This window comes from Notechis scutatus, chromosome 1, assembly GCF_049901735.1.
Source record: "Notechis scutatus isolate UNSWTSFEM ecotype Mainland chromosome 1, rNotScu1.2, whole genome shotgun sequence".
Lineage (NCBI taxonomy): Eukaryota > Metazoa > Chordata > Lepidosauria > Squamata > Elapidae > Notechis > Notechis scutatus.
In genome coordinates, this window is record NC_142009.1 from 45,145,832 (window position 1) to 45,164,632 (window position 18,801).

General features: G+C 37.5%; 1 protein-coding gene across 5 annotated transcripts in view; it reads right to left on the reverse strand.

Annotated features, from left to right (window-relative positions):
- PPM1B (protein phosphatase, Mg2+/Mn2+ dependent 1B) overlaps positions 1–18,801 on the reverse strand; it is an 89,041-nt gene that overhangs the window by 2,391 nt on the left and 67,849 nt on the right. For 3 of the 5 annotated variants that reach the window (XM_087962890.1, XM_087962885.1, XM_026683483.2), the window contains exons 5-6: positions 13,552–13,663; positions 7,533–7,590 (exon numbers count right to left, since the gene is read on the reverse strand). In XM_087962890.1, coding sequence (XP_087819016.1) covers positions 7,533–7,590; positions 13,552–13,663 — 170 coding nt within the window. Of the gene's footprint in view, positions 1–116; positions 1,138–7,532; positions 7,591–13,551; positions 13,664–18,801 lie in introns of those variants that run through there. The other 2 variants (XM_026683474.2, XM_026683467.2) reach the window with 1 other exon arrangement.

Consider the following 18,801-nt stretch of genomic DNA (forward strand, 5'->3'; position numbering starts at 1 on the left):
CACTAAATTGGGAGGGGGGAATTGTTTGTTTCTATTTATAGAATTTACTATATTAGGACAGAATAGCAATAAAGGTAATTAAAGTACCATGATTATTTAAAGAAAGTCAATATGCATTCAGATTATTCCACATGTTTTTATTTGATTGTAAACAATAACTAATAAACACTAATTGTCAGTACATTTTAGGCATTAGATACATAGTGCTATTAAGTGCATCCTGGATACATTTAGAAAACTGGGTACAATTGTAATGTCCATAACTACAGTCTAGCATAACACAGGACAACTTAAATGACTAAAATTAACATGCCTTAACTTAAAAACAGGCAAATGTGTCTTTGACATGAATTATCCACAAGTCAAATACAAACGTGCAATATCTACATCATTGTCAGTCATGGAAAGTGAGTTATAATTCAACAAACTATAAATGATGGATTCACACGGCTATTTTAGGCTTCTCCAAAATTTTAAGTTAGGTTCCCCTGCCCCCAGCACAATGGCCAAGGTGACATTCCTTTTAGATATCAAACTCTAATACAATACCACTGATATTTAAATTCATTAAATCTCTTGACCATTATCTAAGAACACAGATGCGGTGCTCTTTTCCACATAGGCAGAAGGCAAGCAGTGACAATGCTGTTAAAACTACATTTTATAATAGCTAAAGTTCCCAGAAAGAACGCCCTATATACACAGAAGGCCTCTTATGCATGTAGCCAGTACATATAAAAATTAAAAAAAAATTAACTTTCTAAGACATAACAAATATGGAGAAAGTAAGACATTATAAGAACTAAACAATCAGCAACTATGAAGAAAATGAAGGCATCATATCATTTCATCATATTATTCATCACTCATTTCTGAATCTTCATTGGGGCTCTGCGTTTCAGCAAGCTGGTGCTCACATTTTGCTTCAGAGTCTGTCTCTTGATTATTTAATCCATCTGAAGTTGAAGTTGTAGCTGATTCAGCAGAACATTCTTCTCCCTGAACTTTAGCTAGCCTGTAATTAATGAGCACGTCTTCCAGAAGGTGGCGGTAGTTTCCCCTATGAGTAACTCTCACTTGCCTGAGAGCTTCTGTCAATTTTTCCTGGGTTGCACCTTCTGCAGCCTTGCCATGGTCCTTATTTAAGATTGAATACCCCAGAATCAGTAGTTGAACTAGGATATTTCTAAAAACTTTAATACATTTGACAAACTATTAAAAATTGTAAGTGCTGGTTTCTAGTAAGCCACCTTTCAAACAATCTTAGTCCCCCTTGGCAAAAAGTTGTTTGAGAGCTAGGATTTTTAAAAATTTAATAAAATAATAAAAGCATGGAAAGGTATTTTCATATTAAGTTCACCAATAACTATGAAACTTAAGATGACTGGACATAATTTATAATTTAGATGTTCAAAATAAAGACATTGTATAAGTCCTATTTTTATTGTTCTATATATAAGTACTATATAAATACCTATAATATGTAAGTTATATATTATGTTTTAAGACATATCAGTATATTCAACAATTTGTGAACAGCTTAAGTAAAATGAATTTTACTTTTTATCTTTACTTTACCTTTTAAGTTTTTGCCAATTGATTTAAAACTGCCAATGGAAAGTTTGCTGCCACCTATACTGATTAGAATATTATGTACTACTTTCTTATATTTTAAGCAAACTCATACCCCAAGCATGAGCAAATGGGCTGATCTCAGGGGTGGGATACGACAGGGTTAACTACCGGTTCGGGATTTACGAGCTTCCCTGCACACTGTTGAGCCATGCGCCTGTAAATCATCATCAGCATGCTGTGTGCAGAGACGCAGCCTTTGAAACAGCCCTCTTTTCTTGCTTTTTTAACTGCAGCTGTGCCTCGCAGGGCAGCTAAAGTTGAAAGATCAGGAAATAAAGATCAGGTAACAGCCCAGGTGGGTGGGTGGGCAAAAACATCAGCAGACATAGAACTGGTTCTATGTCTGCTGCTCTTCAGAGCTACCGGTTCTACAGAGGTGGACAGAACCGGTAGAAACCCACCCCTGGCTGAACTCCAAACATATTCTAGAGCCAATTCGAAAAGAAAAATCCTAAGTAGTTCCATGCTTGATTCTGTATGCTTTAAGGTATGAGTTTTCTCTCACAATGTTAACTCAGCTTTGTCTAATACAACTAGGTACATATAATTTAGGGTCAATCCCCCCTCCAAAACTGACCAAGTCTTCACACAACACATAAAATATAGAGTAATGTCATGTGGTATACTAATATAATCTAAAATAGCTTTTCAAAGAGTCTAGTCCAGTGGTTCTCAATATTTTGTTTATCATGGACCCCATTTAAATACCTTTTGTGGCCCCAGACCACCAAGACTTAACTCAAGATTTAAATTATAATATTTCTTCAAGTCTTCACAGACCCGCTGTGATGACATTGTTTCCCCCCCCCCCCCGGCGTCTACGGACCACAGGTTGAGAACCACTGGTCTAGAAAACTTCTTATTCAGATCAAAGGCTCAAAAGCATTATGTCTTTATACATCAGATACTGGGGAGGGGGGGGAGAAATAGTTAGAGGACTGTTGCTCTCATGTCCTACTTATGGACTTTCCAAAGACATATAGTTGTATGCAAAAGAGCATATCGATGTAGATATACTTTTGTGCTAATCTAAGGTCCTTTTGCAGATTATCAAGAATATGCGTTAATACAAATAGCAGACAGCAAATTATCATGTAAGAAACTTTAAAGAAATAGAAGAAATCCCAAGTGAATTATGTGAAAAGGGTATTATAATAAACTGTGTTTTTGTATCACTATATCCTCCTTTTAAAGTATCTTCTTCAAATTTGCCCAGTCCTGAGAAACTGGTGACAGTTTAGGTATGGGGATGGATATAAATGATTTTTTTCCCCTTGAAATTCATTCTGTCTTTACTTAAGCTGTACTCAGATTCTAACCAAGCAAGATACTGTTAGCAGTTTTTATTGTATAAAAATGGAAGTATCATAAATCATGTAGAAAGAACAGGAACTATTAAAAAAAAGTATTGCTAAGGAATTTAGAACTTCCTGCTACCCAGCCTCATCCTAGAGTTTCTATCAAGCTCAAATAATGTGTGGTGGTGCAGTGTTTAGAATGCAGTACTGCAGGCTACTTCTGCTGACTGCCGGTTGCTGGCAATTTGAATCTCACCAATCTTCAAGGTTGACTCAGCCTTCTGTCCTTCTGAGGTCAGTAAAATGAGGACCCAGATTGTTGGGAGCAATATGCTGACTCTGTAAACTGCTTAGAGAAGGCTGTAAAGCACTGTGAAGCAGTATACAAGTCTAAGTGCTATTTCTATATCTGACAGGTACTGATTAGGAAAAGTTTAGAAGAAAAACTAGGAAGAAAGCTTGCAGTTCTTGCCTCCACAATTCTCTTATTTACAATACTTATTTGGAGCAGCCAACCTCCTGATTCTAAATAATGTCATTAACACCAAACTTCAAAAGCACCCATTATTGAATTACCAGTAAATTTTGAAACATGGAACATTAAAATATAAATATATAATTGCAGAAGGTACATTTAATGCATATATTTAATGAGGTTAAGCTACTTTTGCCTAGGATACCCAAGACCACCAGAAGAGAAATCAAAGCTCTGGTGGCCCCACAAAATCAAAGAGTACCATGAGGTACAGGTTTTCTCAGTGATTGTTTCCAACTGAAAAGTCCTTCCTAGAAAGGCATATTTAGGATGTTATTATTATTATTTACTCTAAATTCATAAGGACTTTTACTGTTATCTCACAGTGACGCCGCCATGCAGTGATAAAACTGATCTTATTTCTACTATTTTCCTTCCTTTCTGCTGTCCAGTTTATTGTTTTACAACACATACATGTCTGTACCAATGTTTTTAATACTTATTTCAAAATGTCCACTTGATACTGACCCTAAGCAGCATTAGGGAAACTGTGCATATAACATCTCAGATTCAATTCATGGAAAGTCCTGGTAATACTAGGAAAGATACTTGTATGCAAAATTTGAATGACTGCTGCCATGCAGTCAATTGCCAGATTTGGCATAAAGGTAGAACCTATGGTCCATGTTTGAAAAAAAATGAACAAGCTGCAATAACATGGTATGTAATACAACTAAAAACAGAAGTCCGATGTTTCATTAAAACTGAACTAAAACTGAAGTGGACCTGTTTATTTCTTACATCAATACTGACACCACAATTACCATACAATTACCAAGACCCAGGCTGTTCTTCAGGATATGAACAATTTATATTTTACATCTGATGTGATGTTTAGTAATACTTGCCTGTAACATAAGCTGCAAAATTTCACAAAGTTGCATAATACTGATATATAATAGCAACTTGGGAGGAGAATTGGAATTCATAGAAACAAGCTAACAAAAACAATTTCTAAGATATGAGTACCATTTTGTTATCAATTAGAACAGAGGTCTCCAAAATTGGCAACTTTAAGACTTGTGGATTTCAACTCCCAGGCTTCTCCAGCCAGCATAGCCACAGGTCTTAAAGTTGCCAAAATTATCCCCTAAATTAGAATTACTGAATAGAACACAATTTGATGACTTGGTATTATTAGTGAAAATATATTAAATGTTATAGGGCAATATTTAGCAATATAGAAGTATTTATATGAGCCCAAAATATTATTATATATTATATGAGAAGTTAAATAACAAGAAAAAAATGCTGATTTCTTTACTGATTTTTTAACTTAGGGAGAAAACCAATTTCAGATTTAACTTTAAGCACCTCTAACAAAAAAAAAGTCTATCTAGAGCAGGGGTCTTCAAATTTGACAGCTTTAAGACTTGTGGACTTCAACTCCAGAATTCCTCCTCTAGTCATGTTAGCTCAGGAATTCTGGGAGTTGAAGTCCACAAATCTTAAACCTGTCAAGTTTGAAGACCCTTGATGTAAAACCTTGGAGAATTACTGCTTAATATAGACAAACTCTGTACTAGATATATTAATGTAGGCCACCTCTTACATTTCTGCTATGTTCATGTCAGTACTGAGAGCATGTGACTGACATTTCGGATATAAAAAATGCATGCATATGTGTACGCCTGTATGCGTACATGTATATGTTTGTATGTATATTATATGTATATGTATATTATGTGTATTATATGCATATGTGCATTTCAAGTATCAGATATATGAAACCGTATACTGACTTGATTTACACATTATACTAGATTGGTTTATTTAACCATAGCGTGTAAATGAAGCCACAACTGGCTTGGCTCATACAATGCTATAGTTGACTTCATATGTTATACTAAATAGATCTAAATAACTTATACTATAGGTTATTGTGATGTGTGAACCTACCATTTGTTTTTGTGCATTATAAAGAAAGAAAAATCTCTTGCACATTTCTACATGAAAGTAGATATCCTAAACACATTTTCTTAGGATGTTGTTTCACTTATATAACAAATGATTGATTATTTTGCTGAGTTCAACAACAAAACTCCTCTACACATGGCTCATTTTAATTAAGCTGTTCAGTCTAATAGCTTTTTACAAGCCTTTAAAATATATATATATATATATATATATATATATATATATATATATATATATATATATATATATATATATATATGAAAAAGCATAGTTTGTATATATAATATATATACCGTATTTATCGGCGTATAACACGCACTTTTTCCCCCTGAAAATAGGGGGCAAATGATGTATGCGTGTTATACGCCGATATAATGTTAAGAAGCCTTCGGTGAATGCTGCTGGGATCGGGGATCAAGGACACAAATGAAAGAAGGGGAGGGAGGAAGCAACCGAAGCCTGTCCTTCTCTCTGGGTCAGCTCTCTCAGTTGCTCTCTCGCTCCTCCACCAGCACAGGAAGAAACTGCTTCAAAGAAGCGGGGGGCTTTTCCTGTCGCCTCTCCCCCCCCCCCACCCCGTCCGCCCGCCCGCCCGCAGTGCTCCGTTCTGCCTGCCTGCCTGCCTTCGTTAATGGTTGAATCGGAACAGCTTCGGCTGAGTAAAAGAGGCGAATAGTTATTATTCTCAGCCGAAGCTGCTCCCAAACAACCAGAAACTAAGGCAGGCAGGCAGAATTTTTTTAAATTTTTTTCCCTGAAATTTCCCCCTTAAAATGAAGATGCGTGTTATACGCCTGTGCGTGTTATACGCCGATAAATACGGTACATCACTATGCTGTTTCACCCCTTCAGTAATCTACTTATTAAACGATTTCAAATCTATATATAATGTTTAGTTGAACTTATTATGATTTAGAAGAGTGAAATATTTAGCACTATTTCCAATTCTGGTAACTTCTAAGGCTGTAATCTTCAATTTCCAAAATTCTCAATAATGATAGCACTAGCTGGGAATTCTGGTCACTGGAAATCCACATACCTGAACGTTCTCAATGCTGGAAAACAGTATCTACAGAAAAAGCTAACGGTAGCAACCCAAATCATATATACATGCATAATACTCCAAATTGTCCTTGAGTTCAGATTATTTTGCTGAAGCATTAAATATCAAATGGCTCAAAACAAAACTCCCTATTAGTTGGAAATGTTAAACATTAAAAGAATGAACAATATAAGGGGGGGCTTGCTGAACTTTGAAAGGAATTATGAATGGAGGCTGACTTGGCCCAAACCTGAAGCAAGAAATTCAAGTGTTCAGAACAAATTATATCCAAAATCTCAAGGTTTGTGATACTGCAAAGCACTATAAACTACAATAGAACCCAAAAGGTTTCTAGATCCATACTGATGTTATAATTTTAATGTAAACCTCTCATTTTCCTTCAGATAATTTGACAATGTTTGGCAAGCAGTAGAGCATATCATTTATATCTCACTAAAGATGGGACTGTAGCTATACTGTCCAGAACATTCAGAATGATTACGAACTTAAGTCATAATAGATGTAATTGATTCTACTTAGCATAGCCTATTGAGAACAAAACCTAACTAGGTTTGAAAAATAAACAAATCATCCAAGACTGAATGATCTATTTAATGTTTATAGATCAAGCACAAATATCAAGCCTTGTCTGCATTCCCTCCCTTATAATTCCCAAACAGCAATCAGGATTTTTGTTTAATAAATGTGGCCTCAATAATTATCCTGTCTCTGTCTGTCTGTCTGTCTATATCACTGAAAAAATAAATCATCTCGCAAGAAGACAAAGATTAAATATTTATTTGGCAAAGCAGTCCTTAACATTAGGGTTATGTTATATGTTCCTGTTTCACAAATATATTACAAAAATGAAATAAAGTCCTAAAGTAATGTTATATGGCTGTCTTGTGGTTTGAATGAAGCCAAAACGATTTATATTAAAATATCTGTAGGACAAATCATTTAAGGTCAACTTTTACCTTTAAGAAATTTCATTAGCATAATGATCTTGAGTACTTGTAAACTCAAATATAAAGTATTCCCCAAAAAGAAAGATTACAGTTTAACTGCATCAGGGAAAGCTGGCAATCAAAGGTGAAGTACTTACCCCCTCATTCTCTCTGTGTGGGTTCAGCCTGTTATAAACAGCTTCAATAATATTTCTCCTATACAAAGACAACATTTTAAATTTACATTTTGAATAGTTTGCATAAAACAAATGTTTTCTTAACGAACTAGTTGGCTAAATGACTGTATGAAACCCTCACAATTCAGAAGAAATACGTCCCAGAGTATCAAATGATGAAGAGCAACAGCAGGAGTGTTATTGCAGGCATGTCCCTCCTTGTGGGATTCCCAAAAATATCTTGGTTACCACAGCAGTAAGTAGAATAACAGATCTTGGTTCCTTATTTTATTTTACTTAGGCTACTTAACTCAAACAATGAGAGTCCAGGCAGCACACAACAGACAAAGAAGCATCACACAATAAAATGGCATAATGAATTAAAACACAATAAATACTGATAAATAGAATTGAAAACTTCAACAACTCACCACTGTAACTCTGCTCAACCTGACCCCAAAACCTGGAGGAACCGCCAGGACTTTACCCACCTTCCTGGAAGCCTGTAGGGTTGGGGGCAATCACATGTCCTGGGGAGGATCACTCCAAACAGCAGAGGTCTCCAGAGAGGACAAACCTCCTGGGTTCCATACAATGATGTATTTTCAATGGAAGGGTTCTGGAATGTGCCTTCCTTGTTAGAACTTATGGGATGGGCAAACATTCTTGAGAGCAAACAGACCCATAAATAATCCATTCCTGTACCAAATCTGTGTAGGGTTTTATAGAGGATAATCAGCACATTAAATTGCACCAAGAAGTCTACCGAGAGTCAGTGCAGCTTGTGGAGTAGAGGTGTTATGTGGACATAATAAGAGATATCTTTAAATGGTATGGTAGATGGTAGTCTGGAGATGTATATATTTACTCATTTAATGTTATATACTCTATGTAATATTTTAGTTATGATATTACATAGAGTATAGTTACTATGCACTCTTATTTTAGTGTTTATCTTCACATCTGATATGACTAAGGCAAAAACATTCTGAAAATAGCCAGCTGTTTATATAGTTTATGGAAACTAACGAAATGAGATATTTTGGCAGAAGCATTACTATAAGTATCGCTGGAAAAATGTGCAATATGTTATTCTGGCAAGCATCTTGGACAAACAAAAATACCTTGGATTTCAATCCTTGTGCAAAAGTTTTGTATTAAGTAAGAAAAGGACCATTTAAATCAATGTTTTTTGTATACTAAAGTGGATCCTAGCAAAATTTTGCTAGAAAATTGAGATAATGCAGAACTCTATGGTTCTGGGCTGCATCTACTCCACCCAAAGTAAAGGTAATTTACTCAGGCCATTGCTTTTTTTAGAGTAAGCATTTCATTAATTACAAAAAACCCCACTAAAATATTTTGTTACCTACTTGCATAAAAATAACTAATGGAAAAAATCCTGTTGATATTATTTTTAATACATTCAAAAAGTTGGGACTGATCAAATCAACTGAATAAAAATTCAAGCTGTACATACATGAATAGTGAATAAACAAAAATAAAACCCTGCAAAAATTAATCAAATTATTCATAAGTCCTGGTGGGACCGAACATCGGCAATGGGAACTCTGTCCTGAAGTTGAAGCAACCAGCGAATAGACAACCTGGTAAAAAACGAGGCCGCAGTGGAAGCTTTCACGGCCCAAGCTGCGGCCTGGTGTGTGCGCGCTTCAGAATTTGTTGCGACTTTTGTTCTCCAGTCGTAAAACATCCTCTGGTTCCATAGGGGTGCCTGAGGAAGCAAAGGTGGCTACCACCGGGGAATCTACTGCTGGGAGAGCTAATGCGTTAGCCAAGGTGGGACCTACATTAAAGAACCTCTTGTCTTGGGAAGAAGGGCAAGACCCTGACAGGGGGTTCTCACACTGGTCCTTTACTACATCCAAGAACAACAAGGTAGATGGGAGAACCTCATTTTGGACCACTGGTTTGGAGAATAGCGTGTCTCCCTGGCTCGAGGGGCCAGCCTGTGGTTCCAGGGCCACCTCTTCTGGGCTTAACTGGGCTGTAACCAGAGCCTTCTGTAGTAAGGGCCGAAACAAGGAGGGCTTAAAGACAGCCGTTGTGGACAGTTGTTCTGGTTTGGTTTCCTCTTCATTGGAGAGGAAGGGGTCTTTAATTTCCCCCTCTTCCTCCTTTGAGGAACTACCCCATTCAGAGTGGTAAGAGGATCCCCTGTCATCCTGTCCCTCCCAGCTATAAAAATGATGAGGGGCATACACGGGTTCCGAAGTGGGAACCTCCCTCCATGGGGGAAGGGTTACCCTGACAGAAGGAAGAAAGGATACCTGAGCCTGGGAGGTGGAGGAGGTGTTTGAGACCTTCAGCAATGCCCTGTCTGACTGCCACCGAAACTACTTCCTGGAAATCTTGGGGCTTGTTCTCCCGGGGAGGAACTATCATCTGGGGCCCAGTCACAGAAGGGATAAGGTTAGCTTCCTCCCTAAACCTGTAAACCCCTAGGGGCAAAGCCTGCTGAGGGTTAGGTGTAGCTGTGTTCCAAGTAGGTGGCCTGTAAGAAGGGCCTGACAAACTCAGATGCTGGGGAAGGGATTCATCCTGCCTTTCAGGTGACCAGTTCCATAGATGGCTATCCGGACTCCCATCTGCCCTCTCTGTGCCTGCAGTTTGTTCTAGTAATTGTTGAGCATTTTTGTGAATTGTTTCTCTAAAGCCTCATGTCTTCTCTTTTCTGCCCTAAGTTCAGACTTGGAGGCCTTCTTGGGGGCTAGGGCCCTGGCCCTGATCTTTGCTGTGGCCTCCCTGTTGGCTGAACGGACTCGTGGTCGTTTTCTTTTCATAATCCTTTTGGGGACTTGAGAGGTCTGAATGCTCTGCATGCCTGATGGTCCTGGCTGGGCCCAATCTTTTTCCATTGCTCAAGGAAGAAACACCAGAGGTGCTGTCAGCTTCTCCTGATGGTGTTTTCCGAGCTAGATGGCCAGGAGAGAGATAGGATCACTGCCTCGGGGCCCACTAAAAAATGGCGCCCGGAGGAACTCGATTACAAAATGGCCACCAGCCACGAGGCGAGGGGCCTTGAGGCCTTCGATGATCCCTGTTGCACGTTTGAATCCCTGGGACTTCATGCTGTGGCCTTTGTTTGGCAATTTATAATGGCCGGATTAATATCTTTGCAGAAGGAAGATTGCCCCTCCAATCAATGCAGCAGTAGAAGGGAGGTTGGTTGGGATTGGGCCTAATTGCTGCAAGACCACGAGGGCAGCTATTGTAAAACTTTGATAGTTTATGGCTTAATAAATCTCCAGAAGACTTGTGCAGCCTCGGGAGGTTTTTACAAGCCGCACAGCCCAGGGAAAAACTGCGTAGGAGGCTGTTGCGATGTTAATTAGCCTCTAGCAAGTCTGACGGAGGTTCCGCGGTGTTTTGGCCAATCGCACTGTCTGTGTGTCAGTGCCTTGCTGAGGCAACTGGAGGAGAGCGGATCCCCGTTCTCTTCGTGAGCGAAGCTCTACCGGAGCCCCGGGAGCTTCTCTCCATCTTGATGAGTCTTTTTTCCTTTTTTTTTTATGCTTTTGTTTTGAGGAGTGCTAATTAACTCAGAGTCCAGAGACAGTAGCTCATATGTCCAAGAGCTGAGTCAAAAAGCTGGGGCTCTCAGCAGAGGTAAACCTTTTATAGTGGCAGACTCAGCTCACGTCATAAGAGGGAGGAGTTATACCCAATGCTGGACTCTAGAGCAGCATGACGGAGAAAAGGACCATTTACATCAACATTTTTTGTATACTAAAGTGGATCCTAGAAAAATTGTGCTAGAAAATTGAGATAATGCAGAACACTATGGTTCTGGGCTGCATCTATTCCACCCAAAGTAAAGGTAATTTACTCAGGCCATTGCTTTTTTAGAGTAAGCATTTCATTAATTACAAAAAAAACCCCACTATAATATTTTGTATCTACTTGCATAAAAATAACAACTAATGGGAAAAAATCCTGTTGATATTATTTTTAATACATTCAAAAAGTTGGGACTGATCAAATCAACTGAATAAAAATTCAAGCTGTACATACATGAACAGTGAATAAACAAAAATAAAACTCTGCAAAAATTAATCAAATTATTCACAAGCCATTCTGTCCAGAGTCAAACATTATTACTAAAGCATTTATAGCATTTTAAAATTAAATCTTAACAATTATCACACATTTCTGTGTTTTCTTATATTTTTACTCTCCAAATTTCAAGTCTTAATTACAGCATGAAAATACATTAAAATGCAGGTCCTCCAGTTATGACAATAATTAAGACCAGAATTTCTGTTACTAAGTAATGTGATCATACAGCATATTATATTATTGCATTGGTTAGCAATGTTACTATTAATGGAACCCCACTGGTCATTAGGCAAGGATCCACCCTGATCCAAGCATTCCAGCTTGGCTTTTCCTAGCTTTGAGTCTTAGTAAGGTAAGGTACTGTTTTCTTCTTCAACTCCCCCCATCCTGCCTATTCCCCCCCTCGCCCTATCTTTCCTCTTGATCATCCTGTATAGTGGTACTCTTCTGTGCCAGTGGCAGTTCTATGGCTGAAACAGAAAGATGGTACTTCACCCCTGGTGCTTACCTACCACTGAGTGCCACCTCAAGCCACACATTCTGGCCAACCATCCCAGCACAAAGCATGAGCAGCTCCCACCACCCTGCAATCTGCAAGCTATGCCATGCTGACTTTTGTCATTTTCCTCTCACTGCTGAGAAGGTGCACCTGGTCTAGCCCTATGCCAGGCAGCTGCTGGCTTTTGCAAGCTTTCTTCCAGAGGCCACTTGAAACCATTCTCCACATAGTATACGCTGTTCTCATAATCCTTCAGAAAGCTTTTGAGATCTTCCAAAGCATGACAAAACAAGGATATGGCCTTCTCATGTGGTTTCAGAAGGCCCCAGATGTCTTCTGAAACATCATGAGAATGACATGCATTACTTGAAGAAATTACATACTATTTTGGAGAATGGCACAAGCAACCTCAGGAAGGCCTGGTGCAGCCAGCAGCTACCTGGCATAAGGCCAGTTTGGGTGTGCATCAGCAGCAGGAGGAAGATGGTGATGGCCAGCTATGGCGATGGTCAGCTGGATGTACCAGGGCAGTGAGGATGGCTGGTGCTTTGTACTTTGGTACAGTTGTGGCCATGGTGCAGGGCTTGTGGTGGTACTCCTTCGTGGCAGTGGGGCTGGAACTGAAATAGGGGCACGGGGGCGGTTGGCTGAGACAGAAGTCCTTGGGCCTCTATGTCAGCCCCTATGCTACTACCACCATGTGCTACTGTGTGGGGCAACCAAAAGGGCAGAGAGAGACAGCGGCACAGACAGGTGGGAGGTGTTGTAAGCTGGTGGGCTGCCAAGCATCCACATTTTTATCATGCAACTGCAGGCCATAACTTTGGGAACTGGGCATTAGCAGTTTGGGAACTGCTGAAACTTTGAAAAATCACTGAACAAATTATCATTAAGCTAGCACTACTAGAGCAAATTCACATAATTATCTAGCCTGAAGCATTTTAGAATGCAACTGAAAAAAAGTTAAGTCTAACAGCTCCAGATGGCAAAACTTTACATAAAGTTAATAGTTCTTGTCATCTTGTTCCCAATGTATTATGCTACATGCAAAAACATAGGGAGAACATTCAAAAATGTAGTTACAGATCTGTCATTCTGAAATACAATTCCTAGAATTACAGTTATTTCTACTGAATGACCAGCTCTATCTTGAAGGTCTCTGGGTAGGTTTAGCAGACTATTTCACTGAGCTGCAGAACTAATAAAAAGTGATGTTGGTCTTGAAGAAAAAATCAGAGAAAAATAGTTGTTAATTGTAAACAGTAACTGAGGCATGAAAGAATACATTTAAATCTACAGCAAGTTATATGATCATGCTAATATTTGAACCCAATACATGCCTGCAAAAAAACAACCACCACCAACCCACAAATTTATTTCTGTTCTATATATACCCCAAGACTTTTGTGTATTTTTACTTACTTGCCAGCTAGACCACCTCCAGGTGGCAAGTTTGGGATATTCTCTGCAGACAAAATGCGCATAACTTGAGCAAGGTCAGGCATTCCTTCTTCACCCGACTTCTCCATAATTTCTAGTTAAAAGAAAGTTCTTAAATTATTAAAACCAAGAACCATATACAGAAAATCCCACATTTGATCATGAAAATATCCAGCATAAAAACAATTCAGGACAGACATACTGAAGATATATATATATTTATAATGTTTGTATGTCAGTATCTTTAATGTTGGTTTTGAACCCAATTAGAGAGATCACAAGATGACTGCAACTTATTATCTCTAAAGGGACAGTAATTGTATTTATTTTACTACCAGGAATCAACTCCTGGTACATTTAATAAAGTCATGAATTATCCCAGAAAAACTCAAAATGAAAAAATAACTGCTAAACTTCTGCTAATACCCAGGAAAGGTATTAAAAACCTTAAGTCTTTTTATAAAAATTGATTAGACAGAAAACTTATCAGAGTCCTGTTTTTTGCTACCATGGACTAATCCAGCTCTCCTCTTTTAATGAAATATTACTATTTAATGCTTTACATTAGGAAGAAAAAAAATAAGAAGTCCGTATAATTTTTTAAGACAAAAAAGGCCTGTTTCCACAATCTGAATTATCTCAAATGAATGTCAGGATTTTCTCAAATCTTATGCTTTTCCAAAATTCAATTGCAATGGAATACATTTAATTACAATGGAATCATGATGATCTCTTTCATAACTATAGAAATAAAATATATGTAAAATATATGTAAAATGTTTTAATGTACCATAGAGATGTTTTTGAAAAATAAATTGTATAAGTCAGATGCCGTTTCGATTATTTCGATTTAACTTATTTTATTATTTAGTTTCCAAACAGAAAACCACTGTTGGACTAATATTCATACACAACTACTCAAAAGTAAGTCCTTCTATTCAGCAGAGTTTACTTCAGCTATCCAGGATTAAAGTAGCTGCTCCAAACAATCTATGATCCTAAATAGAAACTATATGGAACTGTTTTCAAATACTCGATCTTTAACTTTCTAAGTTCTAGTCTTTACTTCTATCAGTAGCCTGTAACAGATGCCTTATGTTACATCTTCAGGGCTAGGTATTTTTTTGCAAATGTGATCTATCGAATTTCATTTATCTAAAATGAAAGTACAATTTACATAAAAATGCTGCTCCACAATTTACAATCCTTTAGATAGTTTCTTCTCCCAGCAATTTCCACTAACCAAATGAGACCATCAGAACTCTCTCCCCATCTACAAGCCCACAAATGTTTAGGGTTATATGTTCAGGAGAGCTCTCCTCCAGGGCAGAACAGAGAACTGAAGGACAAGGACAAAGTCAAGTTATATTAACAGAAATATACTTGTACAATTTTCCTTTATATCTCCATAATTCCTTTCTACCTTCCCAAAGAGTATCTTACTCGATTAGCCTTGCACAAACTAGTTTAAGATAAACTAATCTAATCTTACTTATAACTTTGTTAGATGGCCAGAGGTTGGAAGAATATTAAACAGAAAAAAATGTTTAATTTTTTGTTTTTGTTTTTTCTTGTATATATGCTTTGAAGATCTTTTCCAATGCATGTTGTACCAAAAGGCTTCTATAGTCTTTCTAAATGTAACATGACATCCCATTAACAATCCATCTCAACTTAAAAAGCCTGGATGGAAACAAAGATAACCAGAATAAATTACTTTATCAAAAACTAATTTTTAAGACAAGAGCCAATGTTGTTTTTAAATCACTCTGTCATTCTCATCCTCCAATTTAAAAACCAGGTGAACAAAGAGCTTTATATCATGAAAAGAATACATAAAACTTAAATTAAACGTGGATGAGGTAAAGAAATTTCCACACCAAAAGAAAAGTATTCAATATTTTTGCTTGATCTCGAAAACAAGAATTTAGTTTCAGTGCAAAACAAAAGAATATTTTGTTTTTTCATCTGGTTACATGATTATCCAATTGTACAAAAACTCATAAGTTCTGATATTCAGAAATTGACTTTGATAAACTTACTAATGAAAATACATTTTCAATTATTATTTTGTTTCATAAAAAGGTTTAGATAACTACTCCATAATTTCATTTCTAATGCTTCATAGCTGATGTAAAATGGCAAGGTGCTGTTCCATTTAATCAAATTTCAAGTTGCATAATTAAGAAAACCACAGACTTTGTCAAAGGGCAGAGTTTGGATATTTATTAGAATCAGGAGAAATGTGAAAATGATAGAAAGGACAAAGGGAAAATAAGGCTTGTGTTCTTCTGTATTCTCTTCAGTTTTCTTTATATTCTTCTATTCTTGAAATAAATATTCCTTCAATATTCTAACTCTCATTTCTTGTCAAGTATAAGTCACTTAAAGTTGTTACAGTTCATCCAACGTACAGGACATTGAATGACTTGGGCAATTCCTGTGGGGAAAAAAATCAAAAGCAGCACACATAGTTTTGAAAAAAAGATGGGTAACTTATTTTGTTGAATACTTTGGTTTAACTTAATGAAATTGCATATAGAATTTGGCCTTTTTACTAGTTGGTGCACATAATTCTGTGTATATTTTGAACACCCTATTTCTTAAAATTACTAGTTTATTCCAAGATTAAACAAAACTCCAAAGGGTCAAATGTTATTGAAAGACCTAAGCAATCTTTTTAAATCAACATTACAGGCTCTGTTAAGTTACTGTTACTGAGACAAAAACTTCTAACACAGCACGTGCAACATTTAAATCTTGTGAAATCTTTAAACAGTTCATTGTTCTGAGCCCAAATGGAATAGATCCATCTAAAGTGGCACTGACGGGACATGAAATTGGTTTCTCTAGGGAAGTTCACTAGTACAGTATACAAATACACAGGTTCCAGCTCCCCAAATGTCTGTAGCGTCTTCAGAGTCCCTCTAAAGTTGTTGCATCTGCAATGCTTAATGTAACAGAAAGGTATTTATTAAATACACCTGCAGCAATCTTATTATGATTATAGTCAATAAAAATTAATTTAAATTAAATTTAACTGTTATCATGGCCGGAACTTCACTTTGAAGAGTAATCTTTGATATGCCATTCAAAGACCAACATTAGGCCTATGACTATCTAATGAATTCCAAAATTACGTTCGATTACTTAGTACCCAGGAGGGTGTATCGTGAGCTGTGCTGTACAATATGCCCCATTGCATGGATTTTAAAGAACTATAGGCTACAAAAAACTCAGGTGCCATGAGCAGAATAGAAGAACAGGAGTTTATCCTTGGCAATACCCTTCAAATAATAAATTTTGGTCTTACAATATAAGCTCCTTTTCTTAAATAGATTAATATCAGAAACAATAGTTCCCCACTGCCACTAAACTGGGGGGGGGGGGGGGAATTAGCCTCCAGGCTTGCTAGGCAAATGTATGTTTCTTTAATATAACAATTTAAATGCATAGGACTTTCATGCCAATAATCTTGAGCATATTGCCGAAGTTTCAATTTCTTAATACAAAAGATACAGAAAGTGAATCGCACTTAGTTTTATCTTCTTTTTAACTAAGTTTATATAAGTGAGTAATATAACCAGCACCACTGTCAAATTTAGCTACTTAGTGTACCATGTCACATAAATTAAGCCTACAGTTGTTTTATAATAATCATGACTCCAAAAACCCTGCTAAGTAACAAATTTATAGAGAAAACAGGCAGCTGATATATATGGCGTATATTAAATGGGTCACTGTGGAATTTCATTCTTTCCGAAGTTGAGAATACCTGAAAATACATTGGTTTTGTATGAAAATCTACAACTATAATAAAATAAGTGATATTTTGTATGCTGTTTGTAGTTTTCCAATGCAAAAACTGAACAGATCATTTACTTCAGGGGTCTCCAACCTTGGCACCTTTAAGCCTGGAGGACTTCAACTCCCAGAATTCCTGAGCTAACATGACTGGAGGAGGAATTCTGGGAGTTGAAGTCCTGCAGGCTTAAAGGTGCCAAGGTTGGAGACCCCTGATTTACTTGGAAGCTCTGTATGCAAGTAATATTAGAAAAAGTGACACATCTCACAGAGACAGAAAAGTTGCATGAATAAGGTCATTTCAGCAAATGCATTTTTCTTATTTATTTATATTTGTTTTAATCAATTTGTATGTCTGCCCAACTTGCAGTCACAAATCTGGGTGGCAAACACTAGATTAAAAAGAAATACTGTAAATGGTAACAAAAGGAAAATAAATAAGAACACATCAACAGCCAACAAGAATAACTCTGTTGACCTTTACTGAATTGAATTGGCTCATCTAAAACCCAGAACAGCAGGCAAGGGGCCAATCTGATTTGGGAGTAAAAGGTTTCACAACAGATAAAAACTGTCTCTGGGCTTCCACCCTTAGTTTCACCTGTGATGGGAATTTAAAGTAACCTCCTGCTAGTAAACAATTTAAAGTAACGTCCTGCTAGTAAATAAAACAGAAATATGTTGCTTCTATTTGAAGGGCTTTACAGGTAAAGTTCCATTGGACACAGAAATGTAATGGAAGCCAATGAAATATCTATAAGACAGGTTATTCTTTTATAATAGTTCTCATCTACTCACAGATAGCCAGTTATATTCTGTACCAATAGTAGTTTCCAAATGGTTTCAAAATACATCCAAGTTGAGTACATAGTTCACCCTAAAGTACGTAAGAAAAAGGGCGTTGGTACTTACCTGACACCCCCGTTCTCTTTGAGCTGTGAAGAGCATCCAGTAGTGGGAGGTGCTTCAGTCTCTGCATGTGTAGGCTGGGCTTAACTTGTGGAACGCTCCTCCTCCTCCTCCACGGGACTCCTCCCCAGCGTTCCCGTTTTGGCGAAGAGAGAAATAAACGCCCTTGTCCTCACTACCCTAGCAATTCGTTGGCTGAAACAGGGCCCCACCAGATGGAAAAGGGGGTGGGGCTGGATGCTCTTCACAGCTCAAAGAGAACAGGCGTGTCAGGTAAGTACCAACGCCCTTTCTCCCCTGAGCTGTTCAGAGCATCCAGTAGTGGGACATACCAAAGCTTGGCCTGTCCTACGGGAGGGACTCCGTCTGGTCTGGAATCTCCTCCTGGTCCCTGTGGACCCGTTGCAGAACTCTTCTGCCAAAGGAAGCCTCAGCGGATGCAAACACATCAATTTTAAAATGTCTAATGAATGGCGATGGGGAAGCCCAAGTTGCTCGACAAATTTCAGTTATTGGTGC